Here is a 20193-nt window from a genome sequence, read left to right on the forward strand (position 1 = left end):
ATAATGCATAAGAATAAAGGCTGTATGTTACCTCCATTCTAAGTTGTATTGGTTTTAAACCCTTTCCCTGCTGTCTGTTCAATAAAAAAACACTATAGTGGCATTTTGTTGTGATGGAAATAAAATAAACCCTAAGCAGATTTATACATTACTTCCTTCAGATGCATAATCATTGATTTCATAATATACATAATAAAATTCATTTATATTTTTTTATTAATTATGCTGATTAATAACTCAAAAGGTTGTATTAATTAATAAACAGTTTGGATAAGGTGGAAAAGAATGACTGATGATTTAACAAGGTTCACATTGCAGCATGATTTACACCCAGTTTACACCAACATTTGAAAATTATTATTATTATTATCATTATTATTATTATTACATCCATGAACACTATGGACAATTACACGCTCACCTTCCCTCATATCTACACTACATTTTGTACATCTACATCCTGGACCATTGCACAAAGACACTTTAATAACTTTGCACACCTACCTTCACAACTACACTACATGTTTACGTTTACATCCTGGACCAGTGCACAAAGACACTTTAATAACCTCTGCACAAAGACACTTTCTTCTATGCATATTTGCACACCAGTACAGTATATTTCAATTTGTACAGTATATTTCTATTTTAATGCACATCATATTTCTATGTACAGTATATTTCTATTTTTATGCATATCATATTTCTATTTTTATTTTTAGTTCCATTTTTTTCTAGCACATTTCTATTTTTATTTTTTAGTTCCATTTTTTTCTAGCACATTTCTATTTTTATTTTTAGTTCTATTTTTTCCTAGTTTAATTTAATTTTTTTTATTTAATTTTTTATCGTATTCTTTTATTTATATTTATTTCTTATTTGTAAACTTTAATACTCTTTTAGGGTCAATAGCAGTCGTATAATACATTTCACTACATTTCGTACTGTGTATGTTTGTGTATGTGACAAATAAAATTTGAATTTGAATTTGAAATTATTATTATTATTATAAAGATTATAATAGATTATAATAAAGACCTAGATTTCTTTTTATTTGCAATGCTTATTACTTCTTCTGCTAGCTGTAGGGTGGCAGGACAGAGTATAGATTTGAGGTGACATCCCACATGCTACAGTGGGTTACTCAGTATACACCCACTGGCCAATTTAATAGGAACACCTCTGCCAACATTCTGTAAATATTTTCATATATTCATATTTTATCAAGTGTTATTGAACCCGAAATACTTATTTTTGAAGAATTTGTTGAATTTACATTTATGTAGGACTTAACTATAATTATTGATTCATACAGTAGACAGACCAGGATATTCCTGTACACTATCTTATTCATTGTTAATGTCAAGATTTCTGTCTTATAACAGAATTGTATAAATGCCAATCAAGACACAACGTGCACACTTTAATATCCCTATTATTATGTTCAGCTGAACATGATTAGTGTACACAATGATACGGAATGACTATAAATGGTGAAACATTGTTTATCATGTCTTTTGAGACTGAGACAGGTCTATTAAAAAAAAAAAAGTCACATGATAGGCAAAGATGAACAATCACATGATATTATGGTGCACAATGTGGTGGCCAGTTCATGTGTGAAAATGATTCATCCTGCTCCGAGATCCGCTTTTTCACAGTCAGAATCCTGGAATACTGTACCAGTCAAAAGTTTGGACACACCTTCTAAGTCTATGTTTTTGGTTAGTGATTTCTTTTCTACATTCTAGAACAATACTGGAGATTTCAAAACTATTAAATAAAACATATGGAATAAGGTAATTAATTACCCTGACAACAAGAACAGTTGATTCTGGAACAGTTCTTGCAAGAACAGTATTGTGTCGAGTGCATTTGCAAAACCCATCAAGCCCCATGATGAAACTGGCTCTAATGAAGACCTTCCCTGGAAAGCAAGACCAAAACCTGAAAAGTTCATTTAAAGTCAAATTAACAAACAGCATCTGGGATTAGAGCCGTTATGAAGGCTTACATCTTACTATCTTACTGTTCAAAGGGAATTATTGTGTAGTATTGTTTTACAGTGTATAAAGAAATAAAAATCTAGGAAGATCATGAAATTAGAAGGTGTGTCCAAACTTTTAATTGGTACTGTGTATGTCTGTGCCATCAGGGAAGGAAAACTCCATAGATAATGTGATAATCTGGTCTTTCAGTACATTTAGGTCGTCAGCTGACTTAAGTTTTTGTTCACATAACGTTACTAAACCTAGACCAGATCTACTGAAGCAACCATAGATCATAACCCTGCCTCCAAAGGCTTGTACTGTACAGTGGCCATGCATAGCTTCATGCGTTTCCCTTCTTACCCTGACGCACCTGTTGCTCTGGAATAGGGTCAATCTCGACTTACCTACCACATGACCTTTGTCCTTTTCTCCAAAGTTTAATTATTACACTCCCTAGCAAACTAAAGCCCTTACAATTGTTTTTTTTTTCTTATGGCCACACATCTGTTTTAGTCCCGATCCTGTAACTTCTTATACAGTATGATGCAACATCACCAAGTGGTTAAATGATCTCTGATCATAGTTATCCTGATAAATTTCTGACCAATGTTTTTTCTGATTATAATCGACTCTTCAGTGGAATGGCAATTTTTCATTTCAACATTATAAACAGACCTATAATGAATGTACAGTACGTGTTTTTTTCACATAATTTCTGTTTAACTTTCCATACAATTTCTCTCATTTGATATTTTTTACGTTATTATTTTAAAACTATTCTGTCAGGGGCATTTGAGTCAAACTGGGACTTATGATTGTTTAGAATAAAATCAGAATCAGAAAGAGTTTTATTGCCAAGTACACTTGCACGTACAAGGAATTTGTTTTAGGGACAGAGCTTCCAGAACAAAAAACAAATGACAAGACAAAACAGCACGACAAAAAAAAATAAAAAAAGGTTGACATCAAATGGAGTAGGGTGTGAGATACTTTTAAATAAGTTACATAAATATCTGAAATCTGTGGTATTATACAGTATATGGCATTGTGGTACTGTACACAATATTGCACATATAATGCTGACCTCCCAGGAACTCCTTTAATACAATTAAAACATGTGGAAGTGTTCTGGAGCGAGGTCAGGATTGTAAGCGGGCTCCCAGCTGAGTTCCTGTAATGTTCAAGTGGTGTTGGACAGATGGGTTTCTTCCGCAAGTTGGTAACAAGTTATTAATGGATTTTCAAGAATCAGTTGTTAAATATTCACAGAAATGACTGCAATGTGCCCCAAGCAACCTCTGCTAGGATCGTCATTCATGACCTTCTTTAAAACATTTGCACCAAATTTTTTAATGCTACTAAGAGTCTCATCAGCGTACTGTGCTGGAAATGTCATCCGCTTTTACACCCAGATGGCCTGAGTTGAACGTCACTTATATTTTCTCTTTCTTTTTCTACAGCATGATTGCTTTGACATCTAAAACACAATCTTTATTATACAATAGTATGACTCTGTAATGACCACAAACTGCATCGCGGCCTAAGCTTAACCTTTTTCATACACGTTGGAATTGGTGCATTTACAGATGATGATCATGTGTCATGTGCAGAATATTTTGCTCACATTGCGGTTAAGTGAAGTGAGTCAGAGTCTTAACCTTCCAAATCCACGCCCTCCTCTACAAACAACACACGAGAGCTTCTTCTTGGTGGTGCCTCAGGCATACTTCTGGTGAAACGAAACTACCCAGTGCCAGCCTGGTTTGGGTGCCCGTGTTCATTTCTTTCGAGCAGTATGGATGAAGAAACAGACACGTCTCCAGATCTCAGCTCGGTTGCTCCGTCCGCTGTAGTGTGTGATGTGTGCACAGGAAGGAAGCGTAAAGCAGAGCAGTCCTGTTTGCAGTGTTTGGCTTCCTACTGCGAGGATCATTTGGACACGCACAACATTCTGTACGCAAACGCGAAGAGGCACAAGATGGTCGTGGCTACGGGGAGACTGGAAGACTGCGTCTGTCCTGAGCACGACAAACTCATGGAGGTTTTCTGTCGCACAGATCAGCAGTGCATATGTCACTTGTGCATTACGAGTAAACATAGAGCTCATGACGTTGTCTCGATTGAATATGAGGTGGCAGATGTAAAAGTAGGATTTTTTTTTATCGAATTATACTGTGCTTTCAACTTGCAAGGGTTTGATTTTGCTTGTCTGTTTCGCAGTCTAAGCTCGGGGCCACGAAGAAGGAGATTACTGGCAGGATTGAAACCAGACAGAGAGAAATGCAAGAATTACAACAAGCAATCGATTCTTTCATGGTTTACAACATTCCTCCATTAATTTATAAAGCAGTAGCATTTTCAACCATAGTCTTAAACATACAGAATTCTGCATCCATTTTTTTTTAAAGGCTTCATCAAAGCAAGCAGTGGAGGAGAATGACAAAAGCTTTACAGAGCTCATCGACTACATTGAGAAGAGACAGCGTGAAGCCAAGGAGATGATCTCGGCTCGGAAGGAAGACGCCGTCAGGACGGCTGAGGAACTTTTGGAGAGGCTGCCATCAGAGATCAAAGATCTGAAGAAGCGAGAGTTCGAGCTACAGCACCTGGAGCATCTCTCGGAATTAGAGAACGGTGTCCATTTCCTAAAGGTAGGCCGTTGCTTATTGATGTTCAGACATTGAGGGGTGTTCAAGTCAAAGTGAAGAGTCGCAGTAAAACAGTTGAAATTCTGAAAACCTTTTAAAGAAGGCCGTACATCCACGAATGACGATCCCGGTCAAGGTGGCTCAGAGCCCACTGCAGTCGTTCCTGTGGACATTCAGCCCTAAAATATGCTATACAGTACAGTACTTAGCATATTTTGAAAATTAAAAATTGATGCATAATTTATCGCCAACTTGTGGAAAAGATGCATCTCACAATCATTCTGCAATCATTCACAATCGCCACTCGCACATTACAAGACCTCAGCTAGGAGTTCCTGGGAGGCCAGCATTTCAGACTTTCTACCTTATTGGTACCCGAGCGCTAGTAAAACGTTGGGATACATGCATTAGTGTAACATGAGATTATATAAGGAAATAAAGGGAGTTTTTTACTCTCGTGTTATTCTGCACAATCAAAGTCCCAGTTTGACTTGAACACCCCTGAATAAACCACAAAATGGCCCACTAGATTAGCGCATAAGATGTTTAAAACCCTTGGCTGTTTGTCTCTTCACTGTTTGAATATGTTCTGATTTTATCTCGTCTACAGGGGATTTTGTCCACTCCGCCCCTTTCTTCATCCTCATCTTCCTCCCCTGTGCTCTTCGTCCATCCATACATCTCGTTCACGCTCGCCACTGAAGCTGTCTCGGACCTTCTAAGGGAGATTAAAGATCTTTGCACTTTGCACTTCACTAACATCTCTAAACATGGTTAGCAAGACTACACTGAAAATAAAAGAAACATATATAAAGTGTATCCGTAACTTTCTCAAGCTTATCAGAGAAAATCTTTTTTGCAGTGAAGATGGCAGATATTCTGAAATCACCCGTTTTGAAACTTCGGGAAGTTTTCCTGCAGAGTGAGTTTTGTGTTCCATTTCGGTTCTAATGCTTATGATACTGTCCTTCATCTGTTTCTTTCACCTTGTCCTTCATGCTTTACAATCTAGATGCCTCCAAGCTCACGCTGAACCCTGACACAGCACACACCTCCATCCGTTTGTCCAAAGAAAACGGGCAGTTGACTACCATGCATGAAGCACAGGATTACCCCGAGCATCGGGCCAGATTCGACAGCAGAGCGCAAATCCTTTGCAACGAGCGCCTTCAGGGTGCCCCAAAGTATTGGGAAGTGGAGATCGGAGGCCCCAACTGGGTGTGTCTCGCTGTGTCCTACATCGGAATCACCAGGAAAGGAAAACGAGGTTGTCTCTTTGGAAGAAATCCTTGTTCCTGGTGTTTACGCTGTTATCCCTTTTCCTATGAATTCTGGCACAATAATAAGAGCATATCCGTTAAATATGACAAGCGTTGCTCAAGGATCGGGGTGTACCTGGATCACGGATTAGGTATTCTAGAGTTTTACAACGTCTCAGATGATATGAGTCTCATCTATAAGGCGCAAACCAAGTTCACAGAGCCTGTGTATGCTGGGTTTGGACTGGCAGGGAAGGGCACTCATATTAAGCTCTGTGATTTGGAAGAAGATAAGGTCATGTGTTAGGGGAAAAAAGGATGAAGAAAATGGAACAGATGTTGGTGCAATGTCATCTGATAAGCAAACAGCAGAGGTCAGAGCAGACTTTAAATTTAAAACCATCTCTCTCTCTCTCTCTCTCTTTTTTTAAGCATAACTCATGAGAAGACAAAAATACAACTAACAATAAGCAGAAATGTGTTACAATTACCTTTTATGTTTTTTGTATAGCATATTTTATATTGTAGAACATCATTTCGAAGGTTTTCATCTTCTTTATCCTTTCTATATTTTTATTCTAATTTTTTTTTATAACAAGAAACTCTTACAATAAGAACACAAAAGGATAAAAGGTTGTTTAGAGCGCATTTTTCTCCATAGTGGTGATAAGCTTTGTCTTTTTCATCTTCAAAACGGACAAAAATAAGGCCGGCACGGTAACTTTAAAAGCTGCGGTAGTTTAAGAAATAACAGGAACTGGTTAAAGATTTCGTTCTACTGCCATCTCAGGGAGTTTTTACGCCTTCGGCTTTCTCATGAGGGACAATCTGATCATTTTGATTCATACACATTTTTCACATTTCCATAATTTTCTTTTGATTGTGAAAAGCTGCTTTGCGACAATGACAATTGTTAAATAAAATAAATACAAATAAAATTGTATTAAATTGGAACTAAATTGTCCTGTCTGGTATTTCACAAGGTTGCTTAAGATATTAAAGCATCCTCAGACCGGTCATGTGTGGGGTCGCTTCTCAGCCAAGGGAGTTGTGTCACTCACAGTTTTGCCTAAGAACACAGCCCTGAATAAACGTTACAAAAACATTCTCAGAGAGCAACTTTTCCGAACCATCCAAGAACAGTTTGGTGATGAACAATGTCTTTTCCAGCATGATGAAGCAGCTTGCCATAAGAACAAAGTGATAACCCAAGGAACAAAACATCAAAATCTTGGGTCCATGGACAGGAAACTCTCCAGACCTTAATCCCATTGAGAACTTGTGGTCAATCCTCAAGAAACAGGTGGATAAACAAAAACACACAAATTTTGACAAATTAGTCAGGATGTGACCCAGAAGTTGACGGACAACATGCCAGGGTGAATTACAGAGGTCTTGAAAAAGGGGGGTCAACACTGCAAATATTGGCTCTTAATGTAATTCTCAATAAAAGCATGTCACTAATGAAATGCTTGGAATAGTTCGATATACCATAGGAACATCTGAAAAAAAGGCCTAAAAACACTGAAGTTGTCGACTTTGTGAAAATGTGTAGCCAGAATATGGCACACCTGGAGCAGATAGGGTTAGAAGCTTGCATGAGAAGCTTGGTAATGGTGGGGGTTTAAACTTTGGACCTTCCAAACAGTAGTCCAATGCCAACCACCTTTTTATTGTTCTAAAATAAAATAGGACTCTAATCAAATAACACAACATTAAATTAAAAACTAAAATCCATCACTAATTTATTTAGTGTTGCGACCACATGTGCTTCAAAATACATCTCTAGGAACATCATAAAACAAGATTTGACCCAAATTTCTACTTGCACAGGAACTCTGTTTGGAGTTATTGCCACATACCTATTATAGTTCTGAACTCAATTTCCATGTTTGCGCCTTTAACGGAGTTCATGGGAGGCCAGCGTGATGATACCTTGATGAAATCCTAGCACTAGTGGATAGCCCAGAGAAAAGTGCATTGGTGTAGCAGGGGATTATATAGAGAAATAATAAGAGGTTTAACTTTCAAAACTGTCTTTTGTTATTTTGTTTTTATCAAAAGTCTTAGTTTGACTTGAGCGGCCCTAGTGCAAATAAGCTAAAATTTATTTACCCAACTGCTTTGATCAGTATGAATCAAAATGTATTGATGTCTCTTTTAAATAAAGGTCTTTATTTGAACCAAATGGCACACACTTCACAGTTTCAGGTTACAAACTAACAATACTAATCAACCTCAAGTGTTTAAACCATTCATATAAAACTACATCTTGAAGCATCTGTGACAGTAATTATACAGAAGCCATGACCATCATACAAGTGATGATTTTGAAAAAATTCCACATAAAAACAATAAAGCATACATATGGGTCGACAGGGCAGTTCTTGGATGTTCGAAGGCTACCCAGAGTACTGATGGAAGATGGAAGAAACTGAATAAATAAAAAGACAAGCAAAAAGGACAAATATTTGATATGATAACACTTTACAGTCCCTTTACGAATCTTTTATTTTGTCCTCGTTCAGGGGTAAATGCCAGTCAGATGGTGGTTTTTGTCTCATCTCCCAGTATGGAGAGAACTTCTTCTGTTCAGACACTCGATTTCTCTCACTTTCCTGAAGATTCTCCTGAACCAAAGAAAGAAAGAAAGAAAGAAAGAAAGAAAGAAAGAAAGAAAGAACAGCATTAAAAAGCCTTGGTATGACTGCATCATAATCGTGTAATGATTTTGGAACAGACGTTAACCTTGGCGTGTAGACTGCGAGTCCTCTCCCACTCTCTGCACGCTTCGTGGTCATCTTTCCACTGCTGGCAGACGGGTGACGTCCCGTACGTATAGTAGTGATGGAAACGGTTGCTTAAACTCTTGCAGTGTTTAAATTCGTCCAGGTAGACATCACAAACCCGTGGTGGCTGAGATTTGGGGGGGAAAACAAACAAAAAAAAACAGCAGAGATTAGCAGTGGTGAAGCGGTAGACAGGAAGACGAACTGCTTCTTTACTGCATAAATGTCGGAGTTGTTGTTTCTCAGTCTAGCGAGTGTGAGAATGTGCAAACAAAGAACACTGCTGCTTGATGTTTATCTTCACTGTGGTTTGCATGAAACCAACAGATGGGGGTGTAAACTTATCTACAAACCTGAAACCCACCCAGGTGCTTGCTAGAATGTAGCTTGTTGTTGCTGTGATATTCTAGTTGGTTGCTAGGTTGTGGTTATGATATTCCAGTCGATTCCTAGGTTGTTGCTTAAATATTCCAGTTAGTTTTTAGGGTGTTACTCAGTAGTTACTATACTGTTCTAGTCTACGTTGCTAGGCTGTTGCCAAGACATTCTAGTTGGTTGCTAAGGTGTGGATATTTCATTCAGTTGCTAAAGTGTTATGATATCCATACAATGTTGCTTAGTGGTTGCTATAATATTCCAGTTGGCTAGTTTAGGGTGTTGCTAAATGGTTGCTATTATGGTGCAGTTGGTAGGGTTGTTAGGTTGTTCCTATAATATTCCAGTTGGTTGCTATGATATTCCAGTTGGTTGCTAGTGCCGGGACTATGATATTCCAGTTGCTTGCTAGGGTGGTCCTATAATATTCCAGTTGGTTGCTAGGGCCGGGACTATGATATTCCAGTTGGTTGCTAGGGTGTTCCTATAATATTCCAGTTGGTTGCTAGGGTCGGGACTATGATATTTCAGTTGGTTGCTAGGGTGTTCCTATGATATTCCAGTTGGTTGCTAGGGCCGGGACTATGATATTCCAGTTGGTTGCTAGGGTGTTCCTATAATATTCCAGTTGGTTGCTAGGGTCGGGACTATGATATTCCAGTTGGTTGCTAGTGTCGGGACTATGATATTCCAGTTGGCTGCTAGGGCCGGGACTATGATATTCTAGTTGGTTGCTAGGGCCGGGACTATTATATTTCAGGTAGATGCTATGGCGTGACTATGATATTCCAGTTGGTTGCTAGGGTCGGGACTATGATATTTCAGTTGGTTGCTAGGGTGTTCCTATGATATTCCAGTTGGTTGCTAGGGCCAGGACTATTATATTTCAGTCAGATGCTAGTATGTTGTATATGTTAGAGCTATGGCGGGACTATGATATTCCAGTTGGTTGCTAGGGTCGGGACTATGATATTCCAGTTGGTTGCTAGTGTCGGGACTATGATATTCCAGTTGGCTGCTAGGGCCGGGACTATGATATTCTAGTTGGTTGCTAGGGTGTTCCTTTAATATTCCAGTTGGTTGCTAGGGCCGGGACTATTATATTTCAGGTAGATGCTAGTATGTTGTATATGTTGGATGCTATGGCGTGACTCTGATATTCCAGTTGGTTGCTAGGGCCGGGACTATTATATTTCAGGTAGATGCTAGTATGTTGTATATGTTGGATGCTATGGCGTGACTCTGATATTCCAGTTGGTTGCTAGGGTGTTCCTATAATATTCCAGTTGGTTGCTAGGGTGTTCCTTTAATATTCCAGCTGGTTGCTAGGGCCGGGACTATGATATTCCAGTTGGTTGCTAGGGTGTTCCTATAATATTCCAGTTGGTTGCTAGGGTCGGGACTATGATATTTCAGTTGGTTGCTAGGGTGTTCCTATGATATTCCAGTTGGTTGCTAGGGCCGGGACTATTATATTTCAGGTAGATGCTAGTATGTTGAATATGTTGGATGCTATGGCGTGACTCTGATATTCCAGTTGGTTGCTAGGGTGTTCCTTTAATATTCCAGCTGGTTGCTAGGGCCGGGACTATGATATTCTAGTTGGTTGCTAGGGTGTTCCTTTAATATTCCAGTTGGTTGCTAGGGCCGGGACTAGTATATTTCAGTTAGATGCTAATATGTTGTGCTTTGTAGTTTCTATGACATTTTAGTTGGTTGTTATGTGGTTGCTACGACATGCTAACTGGTTTGCTATGTATTTTCTGACATGGTTGCTAATCTAATTGCTAATGTAGTGCTCCTAATGTAGTGACATTCTAGTTGCTATGTAGTTCTATGACATCCAATGTGGTTACGGTATAGTTGCTATGACATAAGGAATGGTTACCGTGTAGTCGCTTTAAATTCCCAATTGGTTGCTAATGTCATTGCTAATGTAGTACTGCTATGTAGTTGCTAGGTTATTGCAGTTTCCGGGTTGTTGTTATGTAGCTGCTATGACGACCCACGTGACTGCCATGACATTGCAGATGTAAGATATTTTACCACGAATTATAACAATAAAGCTAATACAAGCTCACTACTTCTAATACTACACCTGAAGTGACTCGAGTGTTTTGTACTTTTTACCTCGCGCTAAGTTTCATCAGTACTTTAAACGCGGTTTAACTTTAGCGCGTGTCCGTGCGAAGGACGCAGAAGCGTGCAAAAGTCAACTAGGTGCACGTGAGCGACAGCTTCAAGCAGATATGGCAAGCAGTATGAGCAATTATGTTACACACAAAAATACACCAAAATCATTAAATACTTAATTAAATTAAAAGGAAAATAAAAGGAAAAAACATACTCGCCAGGGTAACTCTGTTTCTCCCATTTCGCTCACTTCCTCTTGGGCCGAATTTAGTTTTGCGGGACTCTGTACTGCCACCTAGGGTCTACCTCCGTCATTACAACTATAACTACTGTTGGAGTACAGCACAGTATTACTGTATTTAGGGGTAAAAAACAAAACAAGAGTAAGGTCAACACAGAGACATCATTCAAGCATTCTAACTGACAATGTGCCATGACACCAATCATTACCAATGAACACATTTACAGAACAGAATTAGTGGTTTGCACTGTGGCCTCGCACCTCCAGGGTCCAGGTTACTGTTCATTCCTGCCTTATGTCTGTGTGCATGTGCTTGGTGGGTTTCCTCCCACAGTTATAAGACATACAGATTAGGCTAAATGGTGTTTCCAAATTGCCCGTAGTGTGTGTGTGTGTGTGTGTGTGTGTGTGTGTGTGTGTGTGTGCGCGCATGCACTGTAATGGACTGTGGTCAGGGTGTACCCCGCCTCGTGCCATAACAGGCACTCTGGGATAGGTTCCATGCCCCTCATGCCCCTGTACACAGGATGTAGATGATGAATGAGAGTGAGTAAATATATGTACAAGACAAGACAATAGATCTAATTCTACTTTAAAATCAAAGCAAAAAAGCACAGAACTACATGTGAGTGCAAGATAGTCTGAAACAGAGAGAGAGAGAGAGAGAGAGAGAGAGAGAGAGAGATATTCACGATTATGAATACAGTAATAACATTAGGAGAAACAGATCCTTCCAGTTGCATTCCACGCATTGCATCATTTTTGAAAAATGTGTTAAACTTTTCAACCAGCAGTGCAAGTCTTTCTAAAAATAACTCTGAGTAGGAGCCTGTGTATTAAAAAAAAGTAAATAAATTCATCTATTATCTGTGTGTAGGGTCACAAGGGGGCCCTGGCGCATAACAAAAACTAACAAAGCAGGATGGAAATTGCTGAACTGAGAAGACAAAATATGGTTAAGGGTTTAATAGCTTCTTTACGGAATACGCAAGCATGATCATTCAATCCGAATCAGTTGCTCAAAAGGTTCAATGCTGAAGATTTTGGAAAATAACAGAGTATCTATATGAAACCTTTGAATATTGATTGATATTTTAATAATAAGTGTCTCATTGAATCTAATAATCAAAAGATTGGAAAGAGAAATCATGAATGAGTATAATCTTTGATTAAAAAGCTGTGGATTATTTCAATTCAGATTTTAAAGCAAAGCTATGACGCCTATTACAATCACAGCTGTTGGAATTGACTTGCGATCCTTATCACAGTATATTGCTGTATTATATCACATGACATGTAGAACAAACCATTTTTCATTTTGCAAACTGTAATAAATCTTCATGAATAAATTGTGTGATATTTCTAAAAGTGATGAGCCTGTTAGCGTTTCTAGTTTTTTTTTTGGGGGGGGGGGGCGAGGGGGGGTGCACGATTTATTACCTTGTGAACTTTAAGACAACCTACTGTAATAAACACGTTTTGTTTAACCGGTACGGCTGAGACGACATAAAGGAAGATTACTGACCGGATTAAAACCAGAAAGAGAGAAACGCAACAAGCAGTCAGGGCTTTCTAGATTATTAAATTTATTTATTATTAAGTGGGAGCATTTCCTAAATCATATATTTTACCATATATTTCAAGAAAAGATTTCATCAAGGCAGGCAGTGAAGGAGGGTGAGAAGAGCTTTTACAGAGCTAATCCACTCCATTGAGACAAGAGTGTGTGCAGTGAAGGAGCTGATCTGGGCTCAAGAGGAAGCTGCCATGGAGAAGGCGAGGGGAGATAAGAGAGCGGCTCTCTTGAGAAGATAAAGGTGTCCATTTTATAAAAAATCAGGCTACAAAGAATAAAAACATAAACGGTAAATATACAGTTATACAAAGTACAGAAATAAATGTGTAATAATAATTGCTAGAATTAAGCACAAAACTGACCTAATAAGCTGTGTCTAAGGATAAAGGTGCGATGGACAGGGAATGGCTGTAGCTCATTTCTGGAAAACTTAGGCTAATTTTACCTTCACCTTGGAATGTGTTTAAACAGATCATGCTTAACAGGCACTCTCTTTTGACCAAGCCATACAGAGGAATTGAGTCTGTTCCCATTCCTTGCTTAAGTAGAAATATGGCAGTAAAAGATATAGCATTTTAAAAAAAGTCTAATAGCAAAGTTGCTTTTTTGAATTTGTTATTTGAACTGCATTGATCAGGTGAACTGAATAACATTGATCACAACTATACTGTAGACTGGTGACAGGATCATGGACATACAAGGCTCACTCATGCCCAGGAACACCAAAGGTCAGCCCATCCATTCTAATCCCACAAAAAGGCAAATGCAGCACGGATCACTGAAAAAAGTTAAATCTGGCTACAATATAAAGGCACTGAAACTCCCAGTACACCTCGGTTCGCCACACATGGTGTCCAGCAGGAAAAGAGCCCAGGCCCAGGCCTCCAAAGGCCACCATGCAACCCACAGCACTCAAAGAACCCGCTGCTAGCACACTCCCAGAGGTCCTCTACAGGAGACACATCACAGGGGTCAAGAGCCACCTCAGTGGGACAAGAGGAACCCAAAACCTGAATGTTATGGCTGCTCAGTTTCCAAGGTTCCTCCAGGACCATGGTGCTGCATAAAGCAATACAGACATACCCAAGACTGCACATATCTAAAATTATAGTAAAAGAACCCTAAGGCTACATAAAGTACATGAGCGCAGACATACACACGTCTACACATATCTGAAATACTAAAAGATCCCTAAGGCTATATAAAGTGCATGAGCACAGACCTACACAAGTCTAAAATTATACTAAATGAAGCCCAAGGCTACACAAAGTGCGTGAGTGCACATGTGTGCAAACATTGCAAGACAACAAGCACAGTTGAGGACAGTGCAGCACCATCCAGTACAAAAGGTCTAACGTTGAGTAAAACTACAGAAAAGATCTTGCAATATAATAAGAATAAAAGTCCTGAATGTAATGTAAACACGACTTTCTGCCTAAAGGCAGATCAAGTGTTTTAGCAGTCAGTTCAAGAAGCATTAAATGGAACGGTGTCCAGTTTAGGGTATGTGTACAGTATGTGTGTCAGTCTAGTCCCTGGATAATGAGAAGTCGGATGTTACACAGTCTGCTTGTACGAGCCAGAATGCTTCGGGATCTTTTTGCAGAAAGCAGAAGTGTGTGTTTGTGTGTGAGTGTGTGAGTGTGTGAGAGAGAAAGAGAATGAGAGAGGGAGGGGTGTGTGTGATCATCCACAATGCTGGTGGCTTTGCAGATGCTTCATTATGGTATAAATGTCTATAATAGAGAGAAGAGAGACCCCATCAAGCTTCTCACATGTCCTCTCTTATTCGACATTGGGTCTTGCCAAGTAGCTTCTCAGGATCCTCTCTATACGCCTTTTGCAGACACGTGACTATCGTAATATCAGTGGATATCAGAAGCAATGTTATCCCACATTGGGCTACTATGCGTTTTCATTGATAATTTTGTTTAAGGTGTATTATAACAGAAAGATTATCTGATGATTACCTATCAGATTACCTGATGCCTGTTCACACAGATAAACGAGTAGCCTAGCAACTGCTCCTTCTGTCTTACTGATTATTTCGCATGCAGTATGTTGAGGTGGACTTACTAAAACGAGAAAATGGATGAAAAAAGTAATAATATGATATTAATTTGCAAAAGTTTTATTTGTTATCATTAGGTTATTATTTCGGACAGTAAACAAATATGTGATAGATTTGGTGGCGTTTGCTAGCGATAGCATTAACTCATTCAGTACGTCTGTCGCAAGTGAGATGATGCTACAGAATATCCTGTGCTTTATGCTTCATAAAATAATGCATAAAGCAGGAAACGCTTACTAATACTGATAATTTAAGCTTTCTAATTAATAGCTAACTAAATGAGTTGGATGCTAAATAGAGTTAAATGAAGAAAAAAAAAACCCAGTGCGCTATGTGGTGTACAATCACTTGTTTCACCCACCAAGTAGTTGATCTTGATCAGAGGGTAACATGGACGGTAGCATGACATGATATTATGAGATATGCTTTAGTGCTTCTGTGACTGGTTGTAAATGTGGCTTTTGGTACCGGCATCCTGAAAGTATCCTACCTTTTGCTGGGCAGGATAATGGAGGACAAATGCTTTGATGTGCAAAAGATCTATAGTTCATCTGGAGAACATGGTGAAGATGGGAGGTAGAATATTTCTCTTCATAATACTTTTAAATATATTATTGTTTATGGATCCAGACTCTTGGGACACCTTTTAGATTCAGGGCTATTTATGATTTCCATGCTGCCAACACCATGTTTCAGGATGAGCATAGTGGCATTCTTTGGGTGTCTTTCTTGGTGGCACCAAACCTATCACATGGTTGTGAGTGGTTTTTTATTTGTCTAGGCCCCTACACCGTATAGGGCTAAGCAGATGTGAAGGATTCACGAAAGATTGTTAATAATCCTGCAGTTTCCTATGGGCCCCATGGGGTTTATCATACCGTATGTTGGCTCTCGAAATGTCCTGCGCCTAATAGCAAGGCATTAATAACAAGAAATTTAGTCATCAGAACAGAACCCAAGTGAATGATTCAGCAAATATTTCCCCGCAGAGAGCGTGAACAGCTTGTTAACACGCACGAGGTAAACAGTCGAGTGAAGAGATGACGATGAGACTTTTGAATGTTGTGAATGAGTTTTACCTCAGGTGACACTGCCACAGAGACTGTCAAAGGTGCTGATAATTACACTGAGAACTCATTTCCATTTTTACAATTTGGAAGCGATGTATTTTCTCACAAATAGGTTAGGTTATGAACGTACTGTAGAAGTAAGAACAGCATATTTCAGTGGAACTGGAGTGAAACCCCTGGGAGAGATTTTTTTTCATAGACACTTTACTTGTGATTGGTGACCATCGGTGAAATGTAAAATGATTTCCCGTAAAGCTGCTTTGCAATAAATAAACAGTATATTAAAAAAATATATGAGCGCTATGTAAATAATAATAATTTCAATTAATTAAATAATTTAATTTTATTGAATTAAAAGAAAAAGATTTAAAAAACCAGCAGATACTGCGAACAGCCAAAATCACTTCATCAAAATCTTAAACTCTTAATCGCAAATACTTTCAACATCTTAAACACACAAAATTGTACTAGTATATACTTTTTACTGCACATTCTATAGATGAATTTCCATATATGCAGGTATGATTAAAAAATGTTGACCAAAAAACAAGGAGATTGCAAATATAAATCTCATAACAATGCAATCTTATTAATCTTACGACGTTATTGTCATTATACAAAGTACAACAAAATGGAACAAAATAGACAAAATACAACAAAATAGGAGTGCAAATTCTAATTCTAAAATAATGCAGTTAAAAGGATTATACAGTAAGCTTATCTATTTATTGCAAAACAGTAGACAGGGAAAAACCTTTATAGCATTTGGCGGATGCCCTTATCCAGAGCGACTTACGTACATTTTTATCTCATTATACTGTACATCTGAGCACTTTAGGCTTAAGGGCCTTGCTTAGGGACCTAAAAGTGCAACTTAGTGGTTTTGTTGTTTAAACCTGAAAAACCTTCCAAACCAATGGAGACCTGGGACCCTCCAAGTCCAATGCCTTAAACACTGAGCTACCCAGCCCATGGGAATGTGTCATTATAATGTGATATATAATGCTTTTAACAATGATCACTGCCACAATACAGCTTTACAGAATAAAAAATAAATAAATAAATAAATAGAGTAATAGAGATTGGTACACAGTTTGGCATCAGGGAGGAAAAAGTTCAAAGATGTGATAACCTGGTTATTCACCATATTCAGGTCATCAGCTGACTGCGGTTTATTGCACTTGATGTTGATGAGTCTAAACCTGAGCAACTGAAACAACCCCAGATCATAACCCTGCCTCCAGAGGTTTGTACAATCGCATATAATGCAGAGGTGGGGAGAGTACAAAAATTGTACTCAAGTAAGATTAGCTGTACTTTAAAAAAATATTACTCAAGTAAAAGTAAAAAAAGGATTCAGTGAAAAGATACCCAAATACTGAGTAACTGTTTCATCGTAATTATTTATAAATTAATAGCAAATTAAGGAACAAGTCTCAGCAGATAGAAAATAACATTAGAACATGTACAAGAGTCTCACTTTACCATAAACTGTGTCCAATAGAACAAATTTAAAAAACGTATATTTTGAGCCTCTAGCTTATTTGCTAATTATATATGTTAACATTGCAACATTAAATAAAACAGCTAAACTAACCGCGTCATGTTTCCTTTACTGTCTACCACGGCTGGGAATACAAGGTGCTGTGAGCTTTTCAGTTTTATTCCTCATAAATGCATTATTATTGTTCAAATAGGCCTCCCTTGAAACCAGCATGGATGGGAGAGACCGCACGGGAATACCAGGTCACTACATGCACACACACACACACACACACACACACACACACACACACACACACTTATATCAAATTGTTAACACTCACACACTTACACAGAAGCACACACAAGTAAACACATCCACACGTCATACACACACACACACACACACATTTATTTCTCTCACGGCCATTCCAGTCTGTGAGCACACAATCTCATCTGATCTTGGAAAGTTAAGCAGACTCGGGCCTGGCTAGTAGTTCAATTCAATTCAATGAATATTTTATTTATTTATATAATGCTTTTAACAATTGTCCCTGTCGCAAAGCAGCTTTACACAATCAAAAGAATTATGGAAGTTTGTATGAAATGTGAATGTGTGTGAATCAAAATGATAAGATTGTCCCTGATGAGCAAGCCGAGGGCGACAAGGCAAGGAAAAACTCCCTGAGATGGTAATAGGAAGAAACATTGAGAGGGACCAGACTCAACAAGTGTGTCTCTTTAGGATGCGTCTGGGGACGGTTTCACTCCATGAAGACGGTTCTGGCCTTGACTGGTGTTGACAGCTGTTTCTCTGAGGACTTGACTTGACTGCAGTTGCTTGATAGTTCAGGACTGGAATTTCCTACGAGTCCACCAGAGCCTCCAATAACTACCTGGACTCCATATTAACATCAATTAACATCAACTGTTATAGCTGAACTGGCTGCCACCTAACACACTGTATGAATGCAGATCAAATCCATTTTACCCAGATGTGGATGGGTTCCCTGTTGAGTCTGGTTCCTCTCAAGGTTTCTTCCTATTACCATCTCAGGGAGTTTGTCCTTGCCACTGTCGCCCTCGGCTTGCTCATCAGGGACGATCTGATCATTTGGTTTTATGGTCAGAATTTTAAACAGAACCCATTCTATATATATATATATATATAGTTACTGTTCAAAGAGGCCTCCCTTTAATTTGGTTTTGTAGTGTTTAGTGTCAGGATGTTAACTGATCCCTATGCTGATAGTTTCAGGACCTGTAGACTGATTCACCTCCTTCTGTGATGAGTCCTAGTACTGTGGTATCTTGAGCAATTTTAATGATGGTGTTGGAGGGATGAGTCAGAATGCATTCATACTGTAGGTCTATTTGGCATAAAGTAGCAGACTCAGTTCACAGCCTTGAGGAGAGCATGAGGGAAGAGCGGAGTTGTGAGCCCAGCCTAACAGCTTTGTGGGAAAGTCCTTTATCCAGTCTCTCAAAGCACTTTATGATCTCTGCCGTGCCACCAGTCGGTAGTCACTTAAACTGACAATGGCTGTCTTTAAGCTACAGGGACAATGGGGGCTGACTTCAAGCAGGGCGGGAGAATAGTATGGTGCAGGGAAAGGTTTCAGAAAGCTGATCCGCAATTGCTTTGACTACTAACCTCAGGCCTCCACTCAGACCGGCAGCCTTTCTAGGGTTTACTGATTTAAACACTCCTCTTACACTCCTCGCTGACAGAGTCAGTGTGTCAGTGATGGATGCAGGCTGAGGCAGCGTATCCATGGTGGATTTATTAACCTCAAAGCAGGCGAAGAAACACTTCAACTCCTCTGCAAGTTGAGCACTGGTACCAACAGTCAGGTAGCTGTTGCTTTTGTAGTTAGTGATGCGATGTATACCAGTTCACACCTGCTGAAAGGTGTTGTCATGCTCAATAGTCCTCCTTAGGTCGGATCTGGCTGAACTGTACCGGGCCTGATCCCCTGATCAGGACTGGACTTAGGAAAGAGTTATGTTACTTGAATGAGTTCCAGTTTGTTTGTGCAAAGCAGTCCTGTAACTGAGAAAGTGTACCCACAGGCCAGGTTTTTGTAACTGGTTTTATTTTCTTCCTTAGACATACATATGCTGGATGCCCAGATGTGGGAACGGTGCATCTTTAATATTGTAGTAAACACGATCAAGTGTGTTACTCCTCCTTATTGAGCATTTCACGTGTTTTACAAAATCCCCAACACTGATAATGACTCCATCTGGATGAGCTTTTTGTGTTTTCTTCGTTTGATGAAATGTGAATAGCTAATGTGAATAATTACCGATGTTAGCTCTCTGATATAATCTCTCTGCATAAAACTGAAATAAATTCAATGACTGTCTGTGATTTTACATCAAGTGCACCTTTCAGTAAGCACATGATTGCAAATGTGAGCACTGCATGAACAGTTTTGGTGTTTTTTTTTTTCCCTTTACAACAGTAGGGGGCAGAATAGATTTAGCACAGTCCAAGAAAGGAAAAGAAAAACATACCAGCAATAGATAAGAATTTGTTAACTGACATTATGAAA

The 20193-nt window shown here is 38.9% G+C and overlaps 2 protein-coding genes across 2 annotated transcripts; one reads left to right on the forward strand and one right to left on the reverse strand.

Moving 5' to 3' along the window:
- Positions 1 to 3680: 3680 nt before the first annotated feature.
- On the forward strand, positions 3681 to 6234 carry LOC128528187 (tripartite motif-containing protein 16). Its single transcript, XM_053500946.1, has 6 exons — positions 3681 to 4137; positions 4212 to 4307; positions 4400 to 4642; positions 5250 to 5412; positions 5502 to 5561; positions 5652 to 6234. The coding sequence occupies exons 1-6, from the start codon at positions 3787 to 3789 to the stop codon at positions 6203 to 6205; spliced, it is 1467 nt and encodes a 488-aa protein (XP_053356921.1). The 5' UTR covers positions 3681 to 3786; the 3' UTR covers positions 6206 to 6234.
- A 1820-nt stretch (positions 6235 to 8054) lies between these two features.
- On the reverse strand, positions 8055 to 11510 carry c1h22orf39 (chromosome 1 C22orf39 homolog). The gene is given in 4 exon segments (XM_053501011.1): positions 8055 to 8528; positions 8647 to 8814; positions 11410 to 11478; positions 11481 to 11510. Coding segments are annotated over 4 exon segments (399 nt in total). The 3' UTR covers positions 8055 to 8396.
- Positions 11511 to 20193: the final 8683 nt, after the last annotated feature.

The sequence above is a fragment of the Clarias gariepinus genome, chromosome 1 (assembly GCF_024256425.1).
Source record: "Clarias gariepinus isolate MV-2021 ecotype Netherlands chromosome 1, CGAR_prim_01v2, whole genome shotgun sequence".
In the NCBI taxonomy this organism is placed as follows: domain Eukaryota; kingdom Metazoa; phylum Chordata; class Actinopteri; order Siluriformes; family Clariidae; genus Clarias; species Clarias gariepinus.